Source organism: Mesocricetus auratus, unplaced genomic scaffold, assembly GCF_017639785.1.
Source record: "Mesocricetus auratus isolate SY011 unplaced genomic scaffold, BCM_Maur_2.0 Super-Scaffold_4256, whole genome shotgun sequence".
In the NCBI taxonomy this organism is placed as follows: Eukaryota; Metazoa; Chordata; class Mammalia; order Rodentia; family Cricetidae; genus Mesocricetus; species Mesocricetus auratus.
The window spans coordinates 54,315,437-54,333,500 of NW_024429182.1; the positions used below are offsets into that span (position 1 = coordinate 54,315,437).

Here is an 18,064-nt window from a genome sequence, read left to right on the forward strand (position 1 = left end):
TGAGACAGGGCTTCTCTGTGGCTTTGGAGGCTGTCCTGGAACTAGCTCTTGTAGACCAGGCTGGCCTCGAACTCACAGAGATCCTCTGCCTCCCGAGTGCTGGGATTAAAGGTGTGCGCCACCACTACCCAGCGGATTATATATATGTTTTATTTATTTTTCTTATGTTTATGAGTGTTTTGCTTGTGTTTCTTTAAGTGTGCCATGTGTAGTTGAGAAGAAGGTGTTAGATACCCTGAACTGGAGTTCTAGAGGGCTGTGAACCTCCATGTGGGTGCTGGGGACTGAACTCAGAGAGATCCGCCTACCTCTACCCCCCCCCCCCTTCTGGGATTAAAAGCGTGTGTTACCACCTGGCACATTTATATTCTTAAGGACATGCTTCTCAGGACTGGAGACACGTCTCAGCGCTTCTCTTCTTGAGCGCTTCAGTTGGTTTTCAGCACCCACTTTGAGAAGTTTACAGCAAGCTCTAACACCTTCTGGACCCCACAGATACCTGTACTCACCCCTTCCCCACAGATACACACACATACCTGAAAATAACATATATAAATACATAAACCTGGGCATGGTGGTACATGCTTGTAATACTAACTTTTGGGAGGTGGAGAGAGCAGTGGGATCAGGAGTTTGCGGCCAGCCTTATAGACAAAAGATGGAAGTTGTGGTGTGGTGGAGGTGATGGAGGAGGTGGAGGTGGAGGAGGAGCTGATGGAGGTGATGGAGGAGGTGGAGGTGATGGAGGTGGTGATGGTGGAGGAGGTGGTGGAGGTGGTGATGGTGGAGGAGGTGATGGAGGTGGTGATGGAGGAGGTGATGGAGGTGGTGGAGGTGATGGAGGAGGTGATGGAGGTGGTGGAGGTGGTGGAGGTGGTGGAGGTGGTGGAGGTGGTGGAGGTGGAGGAGGTGATGGAGGAGGTGATGGAGGTGGTGGAGGTGGAGGTGGAGGTGGAGGTGATGGTGGAGGTGATGGTGGAGGTGATGGAGGAGGTGATGGAGGAGGAGGTAGTGGTGGTGGTGGTGTGGTGTGCTCCTGTTTCAAGCATGAAATCCCTTATCCTAAAATCCTAAAGTTCTGGTCCCTCAAACCCTAATCTCTGGTAATTTCTCATAGTTCTGGTGGGTGAGCTTTTCAGGCTTGTTAGAGTTTGGGACCAACTCTCAGGTCTGTTTGTGCCTCTCCTCCTGTCCCTCCTCATTAGGTACATGTACTGGACTGACTGGGGTGAAGCACCCCGGATCGAGCGGGCAGGGATGGATGGCAGTACCCGGAAGATCATTGTGGACTCCGACATTTACTGGCCCAATGGGCTAACCATTGACCTGGAGGAGCAGAAGCTGTATTGGGCTGATGCCAAACTCAGCTTCATCCACCGTGCCAACCTGGATGGTTCCTTTCGGTGAGTGCCTGGTGGCCGAGATGCCCTCCCCATTGTACCCTGTTGCCCCAGGGAATTGAGGCTCCTTAACTCAGGCCTTAGGCTCTTTCCATAGGCTCTTACCAAGGATTGCTTGATGGCTTTGGGAATAGAGCACAGGCACCACACCTGATGTCACAGCTAATGTGACTGTTTCTATAGGTGCCACACCTGATGTCACAGCTAATGTGACTGTTTCTATAGGCGCCACACCTGATGTCACAGCTAATGTGACTGTTTCTATAGGCGCCACACCTGATGTCACAGCTAATGTGACTGTTTCTATAGGTGCCACACCTGATGTCACAGCTAATGTGACTGTTTCTATAGGTGCCACACCTGATGTCACAGCTAATGTGACTGTTTCTATAGGTGCCACACCTGATGTCACAGCTAATGTGACTGTTTCTATAGGTGCCACACCTGATGTCACAGCTAATGTGACTGTTTCTATAGGTGCCACACCTGATGTCACAGCTAATGTGACTGTTTCTATAGGTGCCACACCTGATGTCACAGCTAATGTGACTGTTTCTATAGGTGCCACACCTGATGTCACAGCTAATGTGACTGTTTCTATAGGTGCCACACCTGATGTCACAGCTAATGTGACTGTTTCTATAGGTGCCACACCTGATGTCACAGCTAATGTGACTGTTTCTATAGGTGCCACACCTGATGTCACAGCTAATGTGACTGTTTCTATAGGTGCCACACCTGATGTCACAGCTAATGTGACTGTTTCTATAGGTGCCACACCTGATGTCACAGCTAATGTGACTGTTTCTATAGGTGCCACACCTGATGTCACAGCTAATGTGACTGTTTCTATAGGTGCCACACCTGATGTCACAGCTAATGTGACTGTTTCTATAGGTGCCACACCTGATGTCACAGCTAATGTGACTGTTTCTATAGGTGCCACACCTGATGTCACAGCTAATGTGACTGTTTCTATAGGTGCCACACCTGATGTCACAGCTAATGTGACTTTCTATAGGTGCCACACCTGATGTCACAGCTAATGTGACTGTTTCTATAGGTGCCACACCTGATGTCACAGCTAATGTGACTGTTTCTATAGGTGCCACACCTGATGTCACAGCTAATGTGACTGTTTCTATAGGTGCCACACCTGATGTCACAGCTAATGTGACTGTTTCTATAGGTGCCACACCTGATGTCACAGCTAATGTGACTGTTTCTATAGGTGCCACACCTGATGTCACAGCTAATGTGACTGTTTCTATAGGTGCCACACCTGATGTCACAGCTAATGTGACTGTTTCTATAGGTGCCACACCTGATGTCACAGCTAATGTGACTGTTTCTATAGGTGCCACACCTGATGTCACAGCTAATGTGACTGTTTCTATAGGTGCCACACCTGATGTCACAGCTAATGTGACTGTTTCTATAGGTGCCACACCTGATGTCACAGCTAATGTGACTGTTTCTATAGGTAACATGTTGAAAATTCCCTCCAAAGTAGATAGAAAGGAACATATGTAGTGCTCCAAGATGTCTGGCTGAACTGAATACTGAGTTTGATCCCAGGAACCCACATGATGGAGTAGAGAAAGTTGTCCTCTGACCTCCAAGCAGGTTCTGTGGCATTCATGTATCTGTCTATACACACACCATACATTCCGTAATTAAAAAAAAAACCACACAGAGTTCACCTGACCCATATATGTGCCTAGCTGTGCTGTGAAACAAGTGAGAAACTCAATGTTCAGGAGCTGGAGCCGTGGCTCAGTGGTTACCAGCATTCACTGCTTTTGCAGAGGACCAGAGTTCACTTCCCAGCACCCATACTGGGAGGCTTATGTAACGCCCTCTTTTGGTTTCCTTGGGCAACTGTATTCAGTTGCACATGCCTGCACACAGATACACATACAAGTAAATAGAAATAAAATCTTAAAAACACATAAAAAATTCAGTGTTCAGACTGTTTTGGATTTTAGAGTTGTAGGTCAGGGTTTGCCCTGCATGGTGCTGAAGCAGTCACTGATCCTCTTGCCCTGTCTCTGCCATGGTATCTTCAGGGCAGCAGGGTCTGTGTGATTAGCACAGTATCTCCCGTCTCTCTATAGAGAGCTGTGTTCACAATAGGTGCTTGACGAATGGAGGGGGCAGGTGGATAAATAAGAAGGCCAGTTTTCCTGCTTGATGATGGCTGTTAGAACTTTCTGGCCTGCTCTGTGTAGCCCCGTGCCGTCATTACACTTGAGACTCAACTTTAACCTTTGTGTCAGGTGAGGGGTAGTTTACTCCATGACCGAGTATTACTTGCTGAGTTGACATCAGGTCTTGGGCTCCTCATGGGAGGGTTAATCTGGTCTTTGCAGGGGAGGAACTCCTGGCCTAGGGGCATAGGAGCTGGTGCTAAGTGTTCATCAAGGCTTGAGTGAGATTCGGAAGGCCAGTGTGCCATCCATGTTGGGATACTGTGAAGCCTTGTGCTCCATCATCTCGGGGTGGAGATGGGGATACACACAGGTTGGCCAGGTCAGGGCCTTGTGTGAGATTTGGAAATGAGATCAGCCTGGGGACACTGGGACTGTGGGAGCCCAGATTCTGGAAAGTTGCTGGTCCAGGAGCCTTGGGCAAGGGGTCATGACAAGAGAGTGCCAGTTAATATAATGGTGATAGTGGTAATACTTCCATAGCCCCAGTCATGCCCAGGGACATTTACCAGTTCATTTAATGTTCACAGCAACCCGTACCACCTCCTGTATGATGATAGACAGGGAGTTCCCAAGGCCACACAGCTGGCCAGAGCCTCCTGCACGGGGTATAGTCGTTAAGCAATCAAAAGCTCCACTCCTCTCACCAGTGTTCATAATCTCATTAAACACGATGTCCACTATGTAGGACAGGCTGAGCACAAAGGACTCAGATGTTTCCCTGCTGTTGATGTGGCTCTAGGACAGAGCACATCTGACTGAATTAGTGTGAAGCTGTTTGCACATCAGGCCTGGGGACCCAAGCTTTTCACAAGCTGTTTGTTTCCAGGTGTGGTGCATGCTTCTCTCTTCTGTAGGGGGCGTTTATGTTTTTGTCACAGGCATGAGAGGCTGGCCGGGTGTGGGCAGTGCCCATGCACACCTGTAAAGGCTGACTGTAGTGGCCCAAGTAGGGTGTGCTCACAGTCGGTTTCCTTGGATCTGACAAGACACGATGAGGTCTGTTGTGGCTCAAGGACCTTCAGGATGGGGCAGACTTGGTCTACGAGGTCTTTTCCTGACCACTCTGCCCCTTTCCTGTCTGCTGCAGGCAGAAGGTGGTGGAGGGCAGCCTCACTCACCCCTTTGCCCTGACACTCTCGGGGGACACGCTCTACTGGACGGACTGGCAGACCCGCTCTATCCATGCCTGCAACAAGTGGACAGGAGAGAAGAGGAAGGAGATCCTCAGTGCCCTCTACTCGCCCATGGACATTCAGGTGCTGAGCCAGGAGCGGCAGCCTCCCTGTAAGTCTGAGCAGGCATTGGGGGTTGGGGTGGGTGGGGCAGGGGATAGGCAGGTGGGGCAGGTGAGGCAGGGCAGGGCAGGGCTTGCAGGTCGGAGAGGCTAAATCAGACAGATCACTGGTACAGGTAGGATGGGATGTAGACAGGAGGGGCCCAACCCCTCCGCCAGGGCATTGGGTAGGATAGAGTCAAGCAGTGGGACCTAATGAGGCTGAGTGGGTCCAGGCAATGCAGTAGGGAGCAGGGGGGCGTAAGCAGAGACTTCCACCTGACCAGACCAGACCTCTATCCTGCAGAGACACCTGTGCAGGGGGACCACTTCTCCAGAGACACGCATGGTGGCCTAGAATAAGGAGTGTGTGTGTGTGTGTGTGTGTGTGTGTGTGTGTGTGTGTGTGTGTGTGTGTGTGTGTGTCTGTGTCTGTGTGTCTGTGCGCGCATGCATACATGTTTGATGCTTCTGCCTGTGACAGTCCAAGCAGGCTAGTGTGGTGGTCAGGGCCCCTCTAGAGCTGTTCTGTGCTTTCTAGAACAGGTGGTATCATTGTAAAGACCCAGTGGAGTCCTAGCTTGGAGTTACTGGTTGTCAGCTGGGGTCCTAGATGGTAGTCTTAGCAGAAGTCACTGATGGGGATGCTGAGCTCCGGGGACAGATTATAGGGCTGGGTGGAAGATTAAAAGCACCTGTTCTAGGCTTACCTAGTTACATAGGGTCCAGGGATTGCTATTTCTGACTGTACTTTATAGAAGCTTGAACTTAGGGCTTAGAACTCAAGCCAGAAAAGCATCAGTTAGTGTAGGATGAGGAGGAAGGTGGTCTCTCTATTCTGGGCAATAATATCATGGCTCTTGAGCCCTTCTACCCTGCAGTAGCCCACATTTCACTCCCAGTTTTGGGAGGGCAAAGGTCAATAGCAGGAAACCCATTTCAAGTTGACAGTGTTTCAGTGGTACAGAGCCCCGTTTCCTTCAGGTAGAAGGAGGGTCTAGGAACCTTTGTTAGATTCAGCTGTGTATTGGTTATGGAAGGGCCTGAATGTGGTCACCCAGTATGGATGGAGCCTGCAGAGTTCAGGCAGGTCAGAGAGACAAGGTGAATCATGTGCTCAGGAGTCCACTGACCCAGGGTCTCCAGGGACTGCCACATAAGCAGGTCCTGAGGATTTCTTTGGAAGCGTGGCGGGTGAACGTTTGTTATCTTGTTGGAGGAGCTCAGGGTGGGGAAAATGTTCCTTCCAGGGGCACAGCAGGTCTGGGATAGTTTCGAGACACTACAGAACAGCTGGCAAGGATGAAGGCCCTTCATGTGGGAAGAGACCTGATATCATGAGAGGGTGGCATGGTGTTGGGCCAGAGGGAGGCCTGAGGGCTGTCCTGCAAGGCGCACGAGGAGGTGGTGGGATGCCAGCTCATTTGGAAACGAATGGCCGGGCTGTGGTGGGAATCCCATATCTTGCACTGCAACTTTTTTTATTCTGTCCTCTTCCTACCAGTCCACACTCGATGTGAGGAGGACAATGGTGGCTGCTCCCACCTGTGCCTGCTGTCCCCGAGGGAGCCTTTCTACTCGTGTGCCTGCCCTACTGGTGTGCAGTTGCAAGACAATGGCAAGACGTGTAAGGCAGGTGAGGTAGAACACTCACTCTGGCAGGGGCAGATGGGGCCCAACCTGGTGGGGTGGCTGCTACTAGCTTGGCTGTCCCCAGAGCCTTCTCATAAGGGTCTGCTTGCTTTATTGAAGACTGAGCCTTGCTTCTCTGTAGCTGGAATTCATGGTCAGCTAGTCCATGGACTAGCTCTTTGAGAGTCTTGGGGGTCTCATAAAAACAAAACAAGCAAGCAAACAAACAAAAACGGTGTTCTGACTTTTTAGTAGTGCCTTCAAAGAGCTGAGCATGTCAATATGTGGTCACACCTAAAGCTTGCTGTCTTGAGTTTTTAACCAAAAGCAGTTAACTGCAAAAATCAAAAGATGGCAGCGTTAGTGGCTGCGGTTGAGGGTGCAAGCCTGCAGCACGGTGCCTGACTGCGTTTTCTCCTTCAGTACCACTTCTGCCCACTGAGAGCGCACTCCCGGGCATTGCAAGTGCAGATATGTGATTTGGTTTGGCTTTCCTGCATCTTCCTTGTTTATTTCTCTTCTTGTGGCTCATTCCCCTGAATCTTCCCTCTCCATTAATGCCCCTGTGCATATCTGGGTCCCACATCAGCCTTATTGGATGTTTTCTTTCTGACCCAGAGAGCCAGCTTTTCTTTAAATTTTTTCTTTTTGGGGGGGGCTATAACTAATTACATCATTTCCTTCTTCCCTTTCTCCTCTACAAGCCCTTCCATAGACTACTCCTTTCTCTTTCAAATTCATGTTTTCTTTTTCATTAATTGTTGTTTCTTGCATATATGTGTATGTGTATACACACATACATGTACACACACATATTCTTAAATATAACTTCCTCAGCTGTATAATGTTACTTTATACAGTAAAGTGTGAAATCTAAACTTAGGCTGACCGTTTTGTATGTGATAACCAATGGTGCAGTCTTCCCTGGGAAAGATGACCTCTGTCCTTAGTTGCCTGTGGTTCTTTGTGTAAGGTTCCCCTGTCCGCCTTGGCATATCTGTGATTGTTGTCCTTTTTTAAGATAGGGTCTCATTATGTAGCCCTGGCTGTCCTAGAACTTGTTATATAAACTAGGCTGGCCTCAAAGTCATGGAAATCTGCCTGTCTCTGCTTCCTGAGTGTTGGGATTAAAGGCTTGTGCCACCATATCCACTGATTCCCTTCTGATTCACACACCTATTACATTTCAGCTAGGGCCTCACTTTTCAACATTTGCTGCTTCAGGGCTCCTGGTGTCATTATCCTACAGTGAGCAGCATTCTTATCTCAAGGATGTACCCAGAGGATGCTGCCCGGCCTTGGGAATGAGTCAGGGATCAGAGGATAATTCATTGGTTTGATGCTGGGGTTTGTCCATGAGGAGGGGAGGAAAGCAGCTGTCCTGAGGCTCGGCCTCCCTTTTTCTCTTCTCAGACAGAGCCTGCTTCCTGCACCATTGTCCCACCCCCACAGGGAAAGGCAGGGCAGGTGGCTGCCTGCCACCACACCTAGTCAATCAACTTCCTAGAAGCCGTCTCCTGGTGTCGATGTGTGTGGGTGAGAGATGTCCTCGCTCAACCCTAGCTTGCTATTCAAGCTTGGGGTGTGACTCTGAGGGTTTCCTGGTTCCTCCTGTGTACTCTGCAGTGTGGGACTTAGATTGTAGATACGGTTAGGGTTGGAGATCAGGATGAGCAGCTGGCCTTGCCCTTCCTGTGGGAGCCAGGTTCCTCAGTGACTCAGATGTCCAAAGGTCACATTTGCCACTTTCCCCAGAATTCTGTCTCCACTCCGAAAAAGACTGTTGGAGAGTGCCAAGCACAAAGGAAAAAAGCATTTTGTGTCACTCAGAGACCTACTCAGGTGTGAGTGTGTGACAGGCTGAGGGCATCCTTGTAGTCGGTGTGGACTTTTGTATGCTAAGTCCAGATTTTTCCTCTTTGGTTGCAGATGCCTTGACTAGGGTGGTTTGTTAAAAGGAGGGAGATGATGCTGGGTGGTGGCATACACTCAGGAGGCAGAGACAGGTGGAGGCAGGCCGATCTCTGTGAGTTCCAGGACAGCCAGAGCTACACAGAGAACCCCTGTCTTGGGTGGGGCAGGGGCAGAGGGAGGGAGATGTTTCCAGATGAGATAAAAGGTATGTGTCTTAGTTAGGTTTCTACTGCCGTGATAAACACCATGTTCAAAAAAAACTTAGGGAGGAAAGGTTCATTTGTCTTGCAGGTGACAGTGTCACAGTCCATCCTGAAGGAAATCTGGGAGGGAAGTTAAGGCAGGAACTCAGGCTCTGGAGGAACCCTGTTTCCAGCTTGCTTCTCATGCTTGCTCAGCCCGCCTGCCCCGGGATGGAACCCCCACACCAGTCATTAATCAAGAAAATGCCCCATAGAATGCCTCAGACGGAAGCATGTGTCTTTTCCTTTTAAAATCTTATGGCTGGGTGGTTGTGGTGTATGCATTTGATCCCAGCACTTGGGACACAGAGGCAGGTGGACCAGTTCAAGGCCAGCCTGGTCTATACAGTGAGTTCCAGGACAGCCAGAGCTACACAGAGAAACCCTGTCTTGAAAATCCAGACTAAACTAAAATTTTATTGGTGTTTTGAGAATTTCATATAATATATTTTGATAGTATACTTTCTCTTCCCCCAATTCCTCCCAGGTTCTCCCTACCTCCCTACCCACCCAACTGCATATTCATTCTCTCTCTTAAAAAAATAAATCAAAAACACACCAAAAACAAAAAGACACACACAAATAAACCGTGGAGTCCAATTTGTGTTGGACAACTACTCATGAACACGAGGCCATCCCGGAGTCTGGTTGTGTCCATTGAAGACTTTCCCTCTCCCAGAAGTTATCATTTGCAAAGAACTTCTTAACTGGGGGGGGGACTTCATGCCCTCCCTTCTCTGCTTGGGGATTTTGTCTGACTTGAACCTGTGTGTGCTGTCAGTCTCTCTGAGTTCATGTGTGTCTGACCTGTTGTGTCTGGAGAATGCCATTTCCACTGCCTCTGGCTCTTGGAGTCTTTCTGCCTCCTCTTCCGCATAGATCCCCCGAGCTCTGAGAGGAGGACTATGGGAAAGACACTCAATTTAGGGCTGAGTGTTCCAATGTTGGAGGCATTTATCTCAATTGAGGTTCCCTTCTCCCAGGGTAACCCTAGTTTTCATGTCAAGTTGACAAAAAACAAAAACCAAAAACCAAAAACACAAAACACAACACACCCTAAGAAACAGAGGGTGTGCCCTGAGTTCTGTATGGAGTGGGGCTGCAGGTCCACTGTTTCCTCTGAGTCATTCCCAGACATGCCTCCTTCAGGGCTCCCTCTCCATCCTGAATCTTTTGGGCTGTTCCTGGGCTGCTAAGGTGGGGGAAAGAATCAAGAATGGAGAATTAGGCTAGGGATGTAGTTCCGTGACAGACTGCTTGACAAGCATGCATGAAGGCACCAAACAAATCAGGTGTATTGGTGGTGGTACACATGATATTAGCACCCAGGAGGTGGTGGCAGTGGGATCAAAAGTTCAAGGTCCTCCTTGGCTTGAGAGGTCAAGAGAGTGAAGTGTCCCCCTGAGCATGGCTGGAGACAATGACAAGTGTGGGCACGTGAGGCCAGCATTTGACATTGAGTAGTTTTCTCCATCACTCTCTATCTTATATATTGAGGCCGGGTTTCTCAGCTGAATCCAGACCTTGATGATCCAGTCACTCTAGATAGCTAGCTTGGTCTGGGGACCCCTTCTCTGCCTCCTACATTTTGGGGCCACCACATCTGCCTGGCATTCACATAGGTGATGGAGACCTAAACTCCAGTCCTCACACAGAACAAGGTAGCCATTGAGCCATCTCCCCAGCTCCTTGAAGCTTTTTTTTTTTAAGCATAGGAACTCCCTATGTAGCCTAGGCTAGCCTGGAACCCGATATGTAGCTCAGGCAGGCCTCAAATTCATTCCTCCTGACACTGCTTCTCAAGAACTGGGATTTCAGGCATGTGCCATCGTGTTAAACAACAAAACGTTGCTTGGGTGAGTACAGCCTGCATACCTGACCTTTGAGCTCAGGAACATTTGGGTCTAACATGACCTTTGCCTCTGGGTCTCTGCTTCCTGTCCTCCAGCTCCTCTGAGGTGGCTGCAATGAGACCAGCAGAAGGTGTCACAGCATGTAACCAGGCCAGCCGGGGCTCTCGTGGCCTGGGGTGGCTGTGTTGTGGATTTCCCCCATCAGGGTGATTGATTTTCATCCCTAGGAAGCTGGAGGTTGAGAGTCCTGTGTTTGGCCTGGGCCAGCCTCTCTCCCTGCCCCTCTGGAGCAGCCTCCACAAGCAGCTGGCTTTGGTTTCCCCCATGTTTTTCCAATTATGTGGAATGGGCTAAAAACAGCAGTAGCAGGGGCCTTATTTGGGAGTTGCCGCTGACTGTCCTCCGAAGCCTGGAGCTCCCTTTCAGTCAGTGTCTCAGCGACCTGCTCTTTGTGGACCCCGTGCCCCATTGATCTGACTTTTGTCACCTAGGCTTTGAGGCAGTGACTTAATCACACTTGTCATACTGCTTAGGGTCACGATTCACATAGCCAGAGAACTCTGTGGCCAGGCAGCAGAACTGGCTGCAGGATCTGCTGATGTGGGTCCCCTGGACAAGGCCTAGCAAGCAACAGGATGGGCATGGATTTGTGTCCCTCCCCCCCACGTCCCCTGTGCACGGGGGTGGGATGGGGGGGACACTTCTCCAGGACATAGTTTTAACATATGTCTGACTGCCGGGAACAGGACCGAAGAGGAAGTAGGTGGAGGCTGCTGAAAGACCGGAGGCCTCACTATTGGGTCTGATGGGTAGGTGGGACAACAGATACTTTGACTAATTCTCATGTCTGTTCGTCCGTCCGTCAACCCACCCACCCACCTACCCAGGCAGATTAGCCAGATGGGCAGGCAGCCCTCAGGCAGGGCCAAGAATAATGGGTGTGTTTGTTCCCAGAGTCTGGCTGACTAGTCACTTATCAGGGAAGTAGGTCAAAGGGAAAAGAAAGGAGGTCCTGTGGGGGAGTCTGCTCTGTAGTCTTGATTGGCATTGACTTTGCAAACAGAAGGCAGCTGCTGTTCTCAGCCATGGACTGTGAATTTTTAATAGCAAGAAAATTGGATCCCATAGTCCTGGAGACTGCGTGGCAAGCCTGTGTGCTATCATGTTGTGTTTCTGGGTAACCAGGTGTAACTGATTGGGAAGCACATACTTTTGTGAGTATCTGGTGAGATCAGCTCTGACAGTGGATACGTTTGTGTAACTGCCACCCAGCTAGAGAGGGTTCCATCACCCAGAGAAGGCCCCAAGGCCTCTACCTCTCATCCCACTATGATTTCTTTTATTATGTGAGTTTGAGTGCTTTGCCTGCATGTATGTTGGCATACCACATGCATGCCTCGTGCCTAAGGAAGTGGTAAGCCTCCATGTGGTTGTTGGGAACCAAACCCAGGCCTATGTAAGAACAAGTGCTCTTAACCACTGGGCTAACTCTGCAGCCCATTCATCTTGCTGTGAGGCAGGTAGCTCCCTGCTGTCCCGACATGGGCTGACATCACATTCTTAGAGAGGAAGACTTTCCCTGGGGTCAGGGCACAGCGGGCAGTGCCAGCTCCCGCTTGGTACTTCCTGGCTGTGATGAGCAGCATGACACAGACTGACATTGTGCCATGATCACCACTTGCTTCAGTCTGTCTCCTGTTCCCCTCTCTTCTGTAGTCCAAGCCCAACTCCAGCCAGGCCCCGGAACTTACCCGAGGTCCTTCTGATACACTTTGTCTTTGGAGAAAAGTTTAGGGTTTGTTGGGTCCTGGCCCTGTAGAACCCCTGGGCTCCCAGAGAAAGAACTGGTCTTCCTGCTTTTTCTGGCATGAGACTCCCTGAACTTCTAATCTCTAGCAATTGGAAGGAACCCTGCTAGGCCCACTCAGCTGACACTTGGGCCCCCTGCTCATCTTCAGAGAAGAATGTAGGTTCCAGCTCCTCCTGGCCTCTAGTCCCTGCTCATCTTTTACCTCCAGTTTCCTGGAAATGGCTAGTGAGTTCTTTCTGGCCTTGCTGCCTGGACTCTCTTCCTGTTCCTGGTTAACCATTGCTCCAGGTTTCGATGATGCCAGGTCTCCTTGGCTCTACCCTAGGCCCTATGGGGGGATGGTATGTGCCTTAGGCTCTGCTACCAACTCTGCTGTGAAGAACAGATGGATTCAGTTTCCTCACTTCTAGCTTCCTACTGGACCAGGGTCAGGGCCCAGGAATTGATATACGTTGTTAAGTTTAGCACAAGAGCTGAGGTTTTCTAGTTATCCTTGGGGTCTGCATCAAGTGGAGCCTCTCGTCCTCTCTGGACCACTTTCAGGAACATGGTAGGTACTGGAGTGTATGGGTTCTGGTCTCAATTCTTTCTCTGTGGCTATGAAGTCTGGGTTCTTTGTGCTTTATCCACTTGGGAATGCTACCTAAGATCCCACCTTTGAACTTGTAAGCTGTCTTTTAATTAGTTTGTTTTAGTTTTATGAGATGAGGTTGGTCTTAACCTTGTGATGATTTCTCTGCCTCTGCCTCCCAAGAGCGAGGACTGCAGGTGGGTACCACGATGGTTTCTTTGAGCCATGGGAACTGCTGATAGTTAACTTAGACCTAAGGAAAAAAGTGGTATTTTCATATAGCCCAGTATATTCAATTATTTGGACTCTGGCTAGCCAGCAAGTAACGACAGCAATAGTGTATCCCCAGGGTGGAAACTGCTGCCATGGCACAGCTCTCAGCCCTGTCTTCATTCACTCCTACCAGAGCTGCTTAGGGAAACCTTGGACTGACTTTGCTTCCCAGATGGGGGACTGTGCACAAAAGTGAGCACATGCTCACAGCTGCAGATGGGACTAGGAGTTCTGTCCTGTGGTTTCTGTCCACCCTGCCTGGGGGCTCCCTTCTGCAGAGTCTCCTGATGCAAGGGCACAGCTGCCAATTAGGCTGTAGCCAGCTCCAGGAGCTGCAGGACAGCATGTGACCAATAGAAAAATAACTACTGTTGGGACTAGAGGTTAAGCATGTGTAGTGCTCTTTCAGAGGACCTGAGTTCAGTTCCCAGTACCCATGCCTGGGCAGCTCTAGGTAGCCTTTAACTCCAGCTCTAGGATACCTGATGCTGTTCTTCTGTGGGCAATTGCACTTGTACTCACACACGCATGCACACAATCCAAAACTTAAAAATAGAACATCTACTGTGTTCCTAGATCCAGAAAGACTGGCTTTTTTAGAAGAACTGAAACTTGTCCCTGGAGCAGAATATATTAGACACCTTTTTTTGTCAGTGTGACAAAAGCCTGGCAAAAGCAAGTTAAAGGGTTTATTTTGGCTCATGGCTGGAGCACACAAGTCCATCATGGTGGGAAGGATGGCAGTGGGGCTGTGAGGCCACTGGTCACGCTGCAGTCAGGAAGCAGGAAAAGTAAGTGTTGGGATTTAGTGTACTGTCCAAGATCCCTGCCTGTGGAACGTTGCTGCCACATTCAGGGTGGGTTTTCTCAGTTAAACCTCTCTGGAAACACAGCAGGCCCAGAGGTGTGTCTCCCAGGTGATTCCAAATCCTGGGAAGCTGACAATGAAGACTGTGACATGGGGAGGTGTACCCTTCTGCGGCCAGCTCACCATTTTACACTTTACCCTCTGCCCCAACTTTTAATTTGCCCAGTAAAGCCATACTTTCTGTGCTGGGTCTGAAATCAGGACTTTGCTCTAGAATCTCTCCAGCCTTGATGGGGGGCTGCTTCCACTTGAGTCTCAGGTCACATAGCTTGCTCAAGGGTGTTCAGTAGAGAAAGTGGTTGGGCACTGGCATGGGGCTGATGTCCTTGGAGCTTATGGTGAGCTTTAGACAATACTGCTGGTGTAAGTACTCACTGAGTGGCCTGAGGGTCATGGAAAGAGAGGGAAAGCAGATAGACAGCTGAGAGCCAGTGAGGAACCGCTGCTGGGAAACGGAAGAGGAAGGAGCACACCTGCAAGAGGCCGAAGTTTGGTTTTGACTTGCCTCTGTCTGGCCACTCTGTGCTCCTGGGTAACATGTAACTTAGTCCAGAACCCAGGCCTGGTGTCTGCTGGGCCATTCCCAATGAGCTAAGACTTCCTGTGCCTGCTTGTTGGGCTCCTTAGGGTGAGCCATGCAGGCAGGCAGTTACTTGGGTCTTAGATTATGAGCAGAGCCCAAGACAGGCCCAGCCACTTCCTTTGGGTCTGTGACCTTGTGGTCATTAGTCAGGGTTTCCCAGGCCAAGGTACTGGGCTGTGGTCTTGGCATTTGTCTAACCACTTACCCCCAGGGGGCAGTGGAGAAAATCAACTGCTAAAAAAAAAAGAATCTGGCTACTTGCCAGATGGGAAGCTGCAGGACCAGGCTGTTTATTTCAGATGGCAGAGTGAATGGAGACCTGCTAGGTCTCCTAGCTGCCCACGCAGCCCCAGGCCTAGGAGGTAAGGAAGAAACAGGCCGTGCCTGCTGTGAGGATGGCTAAGGAAACCAGGACAGGAGTCATGGGGACAGAGCAGGGCTGGATCTCAGCTGTCCTCAGATCCCAGCTTTCTTTCTTGATGAGAAAGAAGTTGGCAGGGCAGAGCCATAGGGGTCATGGATGCCTCCCAGGCTGTGTGGAGCCTCACTAAGGGGCTGCGGCCCTTCAGGGGCAACCTGTGACCTTGGGATTGTGGTGGATTGTGTGGGAGGATTGGGCCACGGTTCTTCCTGGAGGACCTGATTCTCTTTTGTATTAATTGGGTCTTGCATCCCCAAGATGGATTATTATTTTGCTTGTTGTAGAGAGAAAAAAAGCCTTTTCCTGTGGAGAAATTAGCCTTTTAGTTCCTACACGCCCAGTGGGTTGCCAGTGAACCCACCTTCCAGGCTTTAACAAAGGCCACTGGAGACCACAAGGCCACATTTCTAGGCTGTGGGTGTGAGTTTTGGCCCCATCTTGTCTTTTACCTTGTTCTTACCTTCATACCAAGACCCTAGCCATCAAAGCCACCTGTCCCCAGCCCTGGCTTCAGGGAAAGAACCCTCGCATCCCTGGTCGCATCTGTCGTAGGTAGAGACCCTTCCAGGCTCTACCTGACCCCAGTTCAGAAGCCTTTTTCCCTCATATAAGGAAAAATTTATGATTACCACAGACAGGAAACTATCAATTAAACCAGGAAGACAATTTAAAAAGTATTGTTTATGTATATGAGTATTTTTCCTATATGTGCGTATACATGTACATCCTTGGTGCCTGCAGAGGCCAGAAGAGGGTGTCCAATCTCCTGCAACTAGAGCTATGGGGGTGTTTGTGAGCCACCATATGGGTGCTGGGAACTAACTCCAGGTCTTCTGCAAGAGTAGCAGGTGCTCTTAACTGCTGAGCAGTCAGTCTCTCCAGCATGGTAAACAGGAACATTTAAATGATCCAGAATCCTGGCGCCTTGGTGAGGCTACTTGAAACAGGCCCACGTTTTCTACTTTTTCTCTAAAATATTTTTATTGGGTATTTATTTGTTTATTATTTTATTTATTTTTGCATGTGTACATGTGCCACAGTGTACATGTGGCGGCCAGAGGACAATAGAAAGGAGTTGGTTCTCTCCTCCCACCACATGGGTCCTGGAGGTTGCACAAGGTCACCAGGCTTGGTGGCAGGCACCTTCACCCACTGAGCCATCTGGTTGGCATGGTTTTCGTTTCTTCCACATGTGTATTTTCAAGTCCATGACTTCTCCAGCATCTGGTGTCCTGTGTCTGGGTAACACCTAGAGCCATGAATGGCCTCTGTGATTTTAAAATGAACTTCCTTCCTTCCTTCCTTCCTTCCTTCCTTCCTTCCTTCCTTCCTTCCTTCCTTCCTTCCTTCCTTCCTTCCTTCTGGTTTTTTGTTTTTTGAGACAGGGTTTGTCTATGTAGCCCTGGCTGTCTTGGAACTCACTCTGTACACCAGGCTGACCTTGAACTCACAGAGAACTGTCAATGCCTCCTAAGTGATCAAAGTCAAAGGCCTGGCCAGGTTCTCTTTGGTGTTTGGCTTTTGCTGTTTTCCTGGAGTTGTGGTGGCTGTGTGTGAATCTGTGTGCACTGCAGCCTCCGTCCCTGGTCTCTGTGCTGTACTCAGAGGGGCAGACGGTCCCAGTCTGCTGTCCAAAAACCCTGAACTGGCTGTGACACGGTAGAATTTAAATATTTTCCCACCACTCAGTCAATGTGTCTTAGAAAAACTACTTGTTTTCATGGTTATTGTCTGTGTGATTTTCCTTTCTCTTCCGCTTCCCCTTCCCTTTTCCTCCTCCCTCCCTCCCTCCCTCCCTCCCTCCCTCCCTCCCTCCCTCCCTCCCTCCCTCCCTCCCTCCCTCCCTCCCTCCTATCTTTGCTCTTGTTAAAAGATTTTATGTGTATGAGTATTTGCCTGCATGGATGTGCACCGAGTGTGTAAGTGGTGGCTTCAGGACCCTGGGACCTGGAGGTACCAATTATTGTGATCTGCTGTGTGGATCTGGGGAACTGAGTACAGACCAACAAGTGCTCGTAGCCACTGAACCATCTCTCCAGCCTCTACTTAGTTGTCTAATTGTATGTGCCCAAGTAAACCATGGCACCCATGGAACAGCTTTGCTCTCTCCTTCCACACTCATACGGGCTCCAGGAATTGAACTCAGGTCTCTAGGCTTGCTTATCAAGTGCTTTTTACCCACTGCGCCATCTCGCTTGCCCCAACTCATACTTCTTTTACAAGGACTAACACTCCCCAGCCAGGGGCCACAGGGCCCACTGCAGGTTTCCCTACCACCTGCGGGCTTAGGATGATACTTGCTTTTTTACACAGATAATAAGAACATCAGAAGAATTCTGCTCTCTGGCCTGTGGAGTGACAACACAGCTCAGGCACCAGTGTTCATAAGTGAGATTGTTTGTGCGCAGCGTGTACTCTCATTTCAGCGCTGCCCAGGACTAGGCTCTGCTGGATGTTTGACTCTCCCTGGCCCCTAATGGAAAATATTTGCCAACCTTATTAGAGAACCTCAGGCAGCCCTGTGGACCGTTGAGCCTGTTTCCTTCTAGGTTTTTGTCTGAGGGTGGCAGTCTGTCTTGCTGTCTGTGTCTGTGGTGGGAATTCTACTGCATTCACAGCGTGCTCTTTGCTTGTGGCTTCCTTGGGGACGGGCTGGGTTTGGAGCTGCCTGGTGCACTATGGGGTGGGTCGTCAGTGGAGTGTGGCCTGAGGGATCACACCCCTCACCCAATAGCAAACATTCTGGCCTCTGAATTCAGCTTATACTTAACAGCCTGTATTGCCTACTCCTCCTTCCCAGTGATCTCTGTGTCATTGTCCAGCTGTCCCTTCTGCTTGGCATTCCCTCCTTCCTGCATGGCCCTGAGCCTCCTCCTGAAGCTTCCTACACAGCACCTTGTGTGTGACCCAGTTTGGACACTGCCTCTTGAGGTGCTCAAATGAAGCTGAGGCATGTTTGACTTGGAGTTTCACAGAGCAGTGGCCTCCTGTGAGGAGGCCATAGAGACACA

At 49.9% G+C, this 18,064-nt stretch overlaps 1 protein-coding gene across 1 annotated transcript in view; it reads left to right on the forward strand.

Moving 5' to 3' along the window:
* The window catches only part of Lrp5 (LDL receptor related protein 5), a 104,253-nt gene that overhangs the window by 33,593 nt on the left and 52,596 nt on the right, over nt 1–18,064 (forward strand). The window contains exons 3-5 of the mRNA XM_005064097.4: nt 1,206–1,403; nt 4,701–4,897; nt 6,391–6,522. Coding sequence (XP_005064154.1) covers nt 1,206–1,403; nt 4,701–4,897; nt 6,391–6,522 — 527 coding nt within the window. The remainder of the gene's footprint in view (nt 1–1,205; nt 1,404–4,700; nt 4,898–6,390; nt 6,523–18,064) is intronic.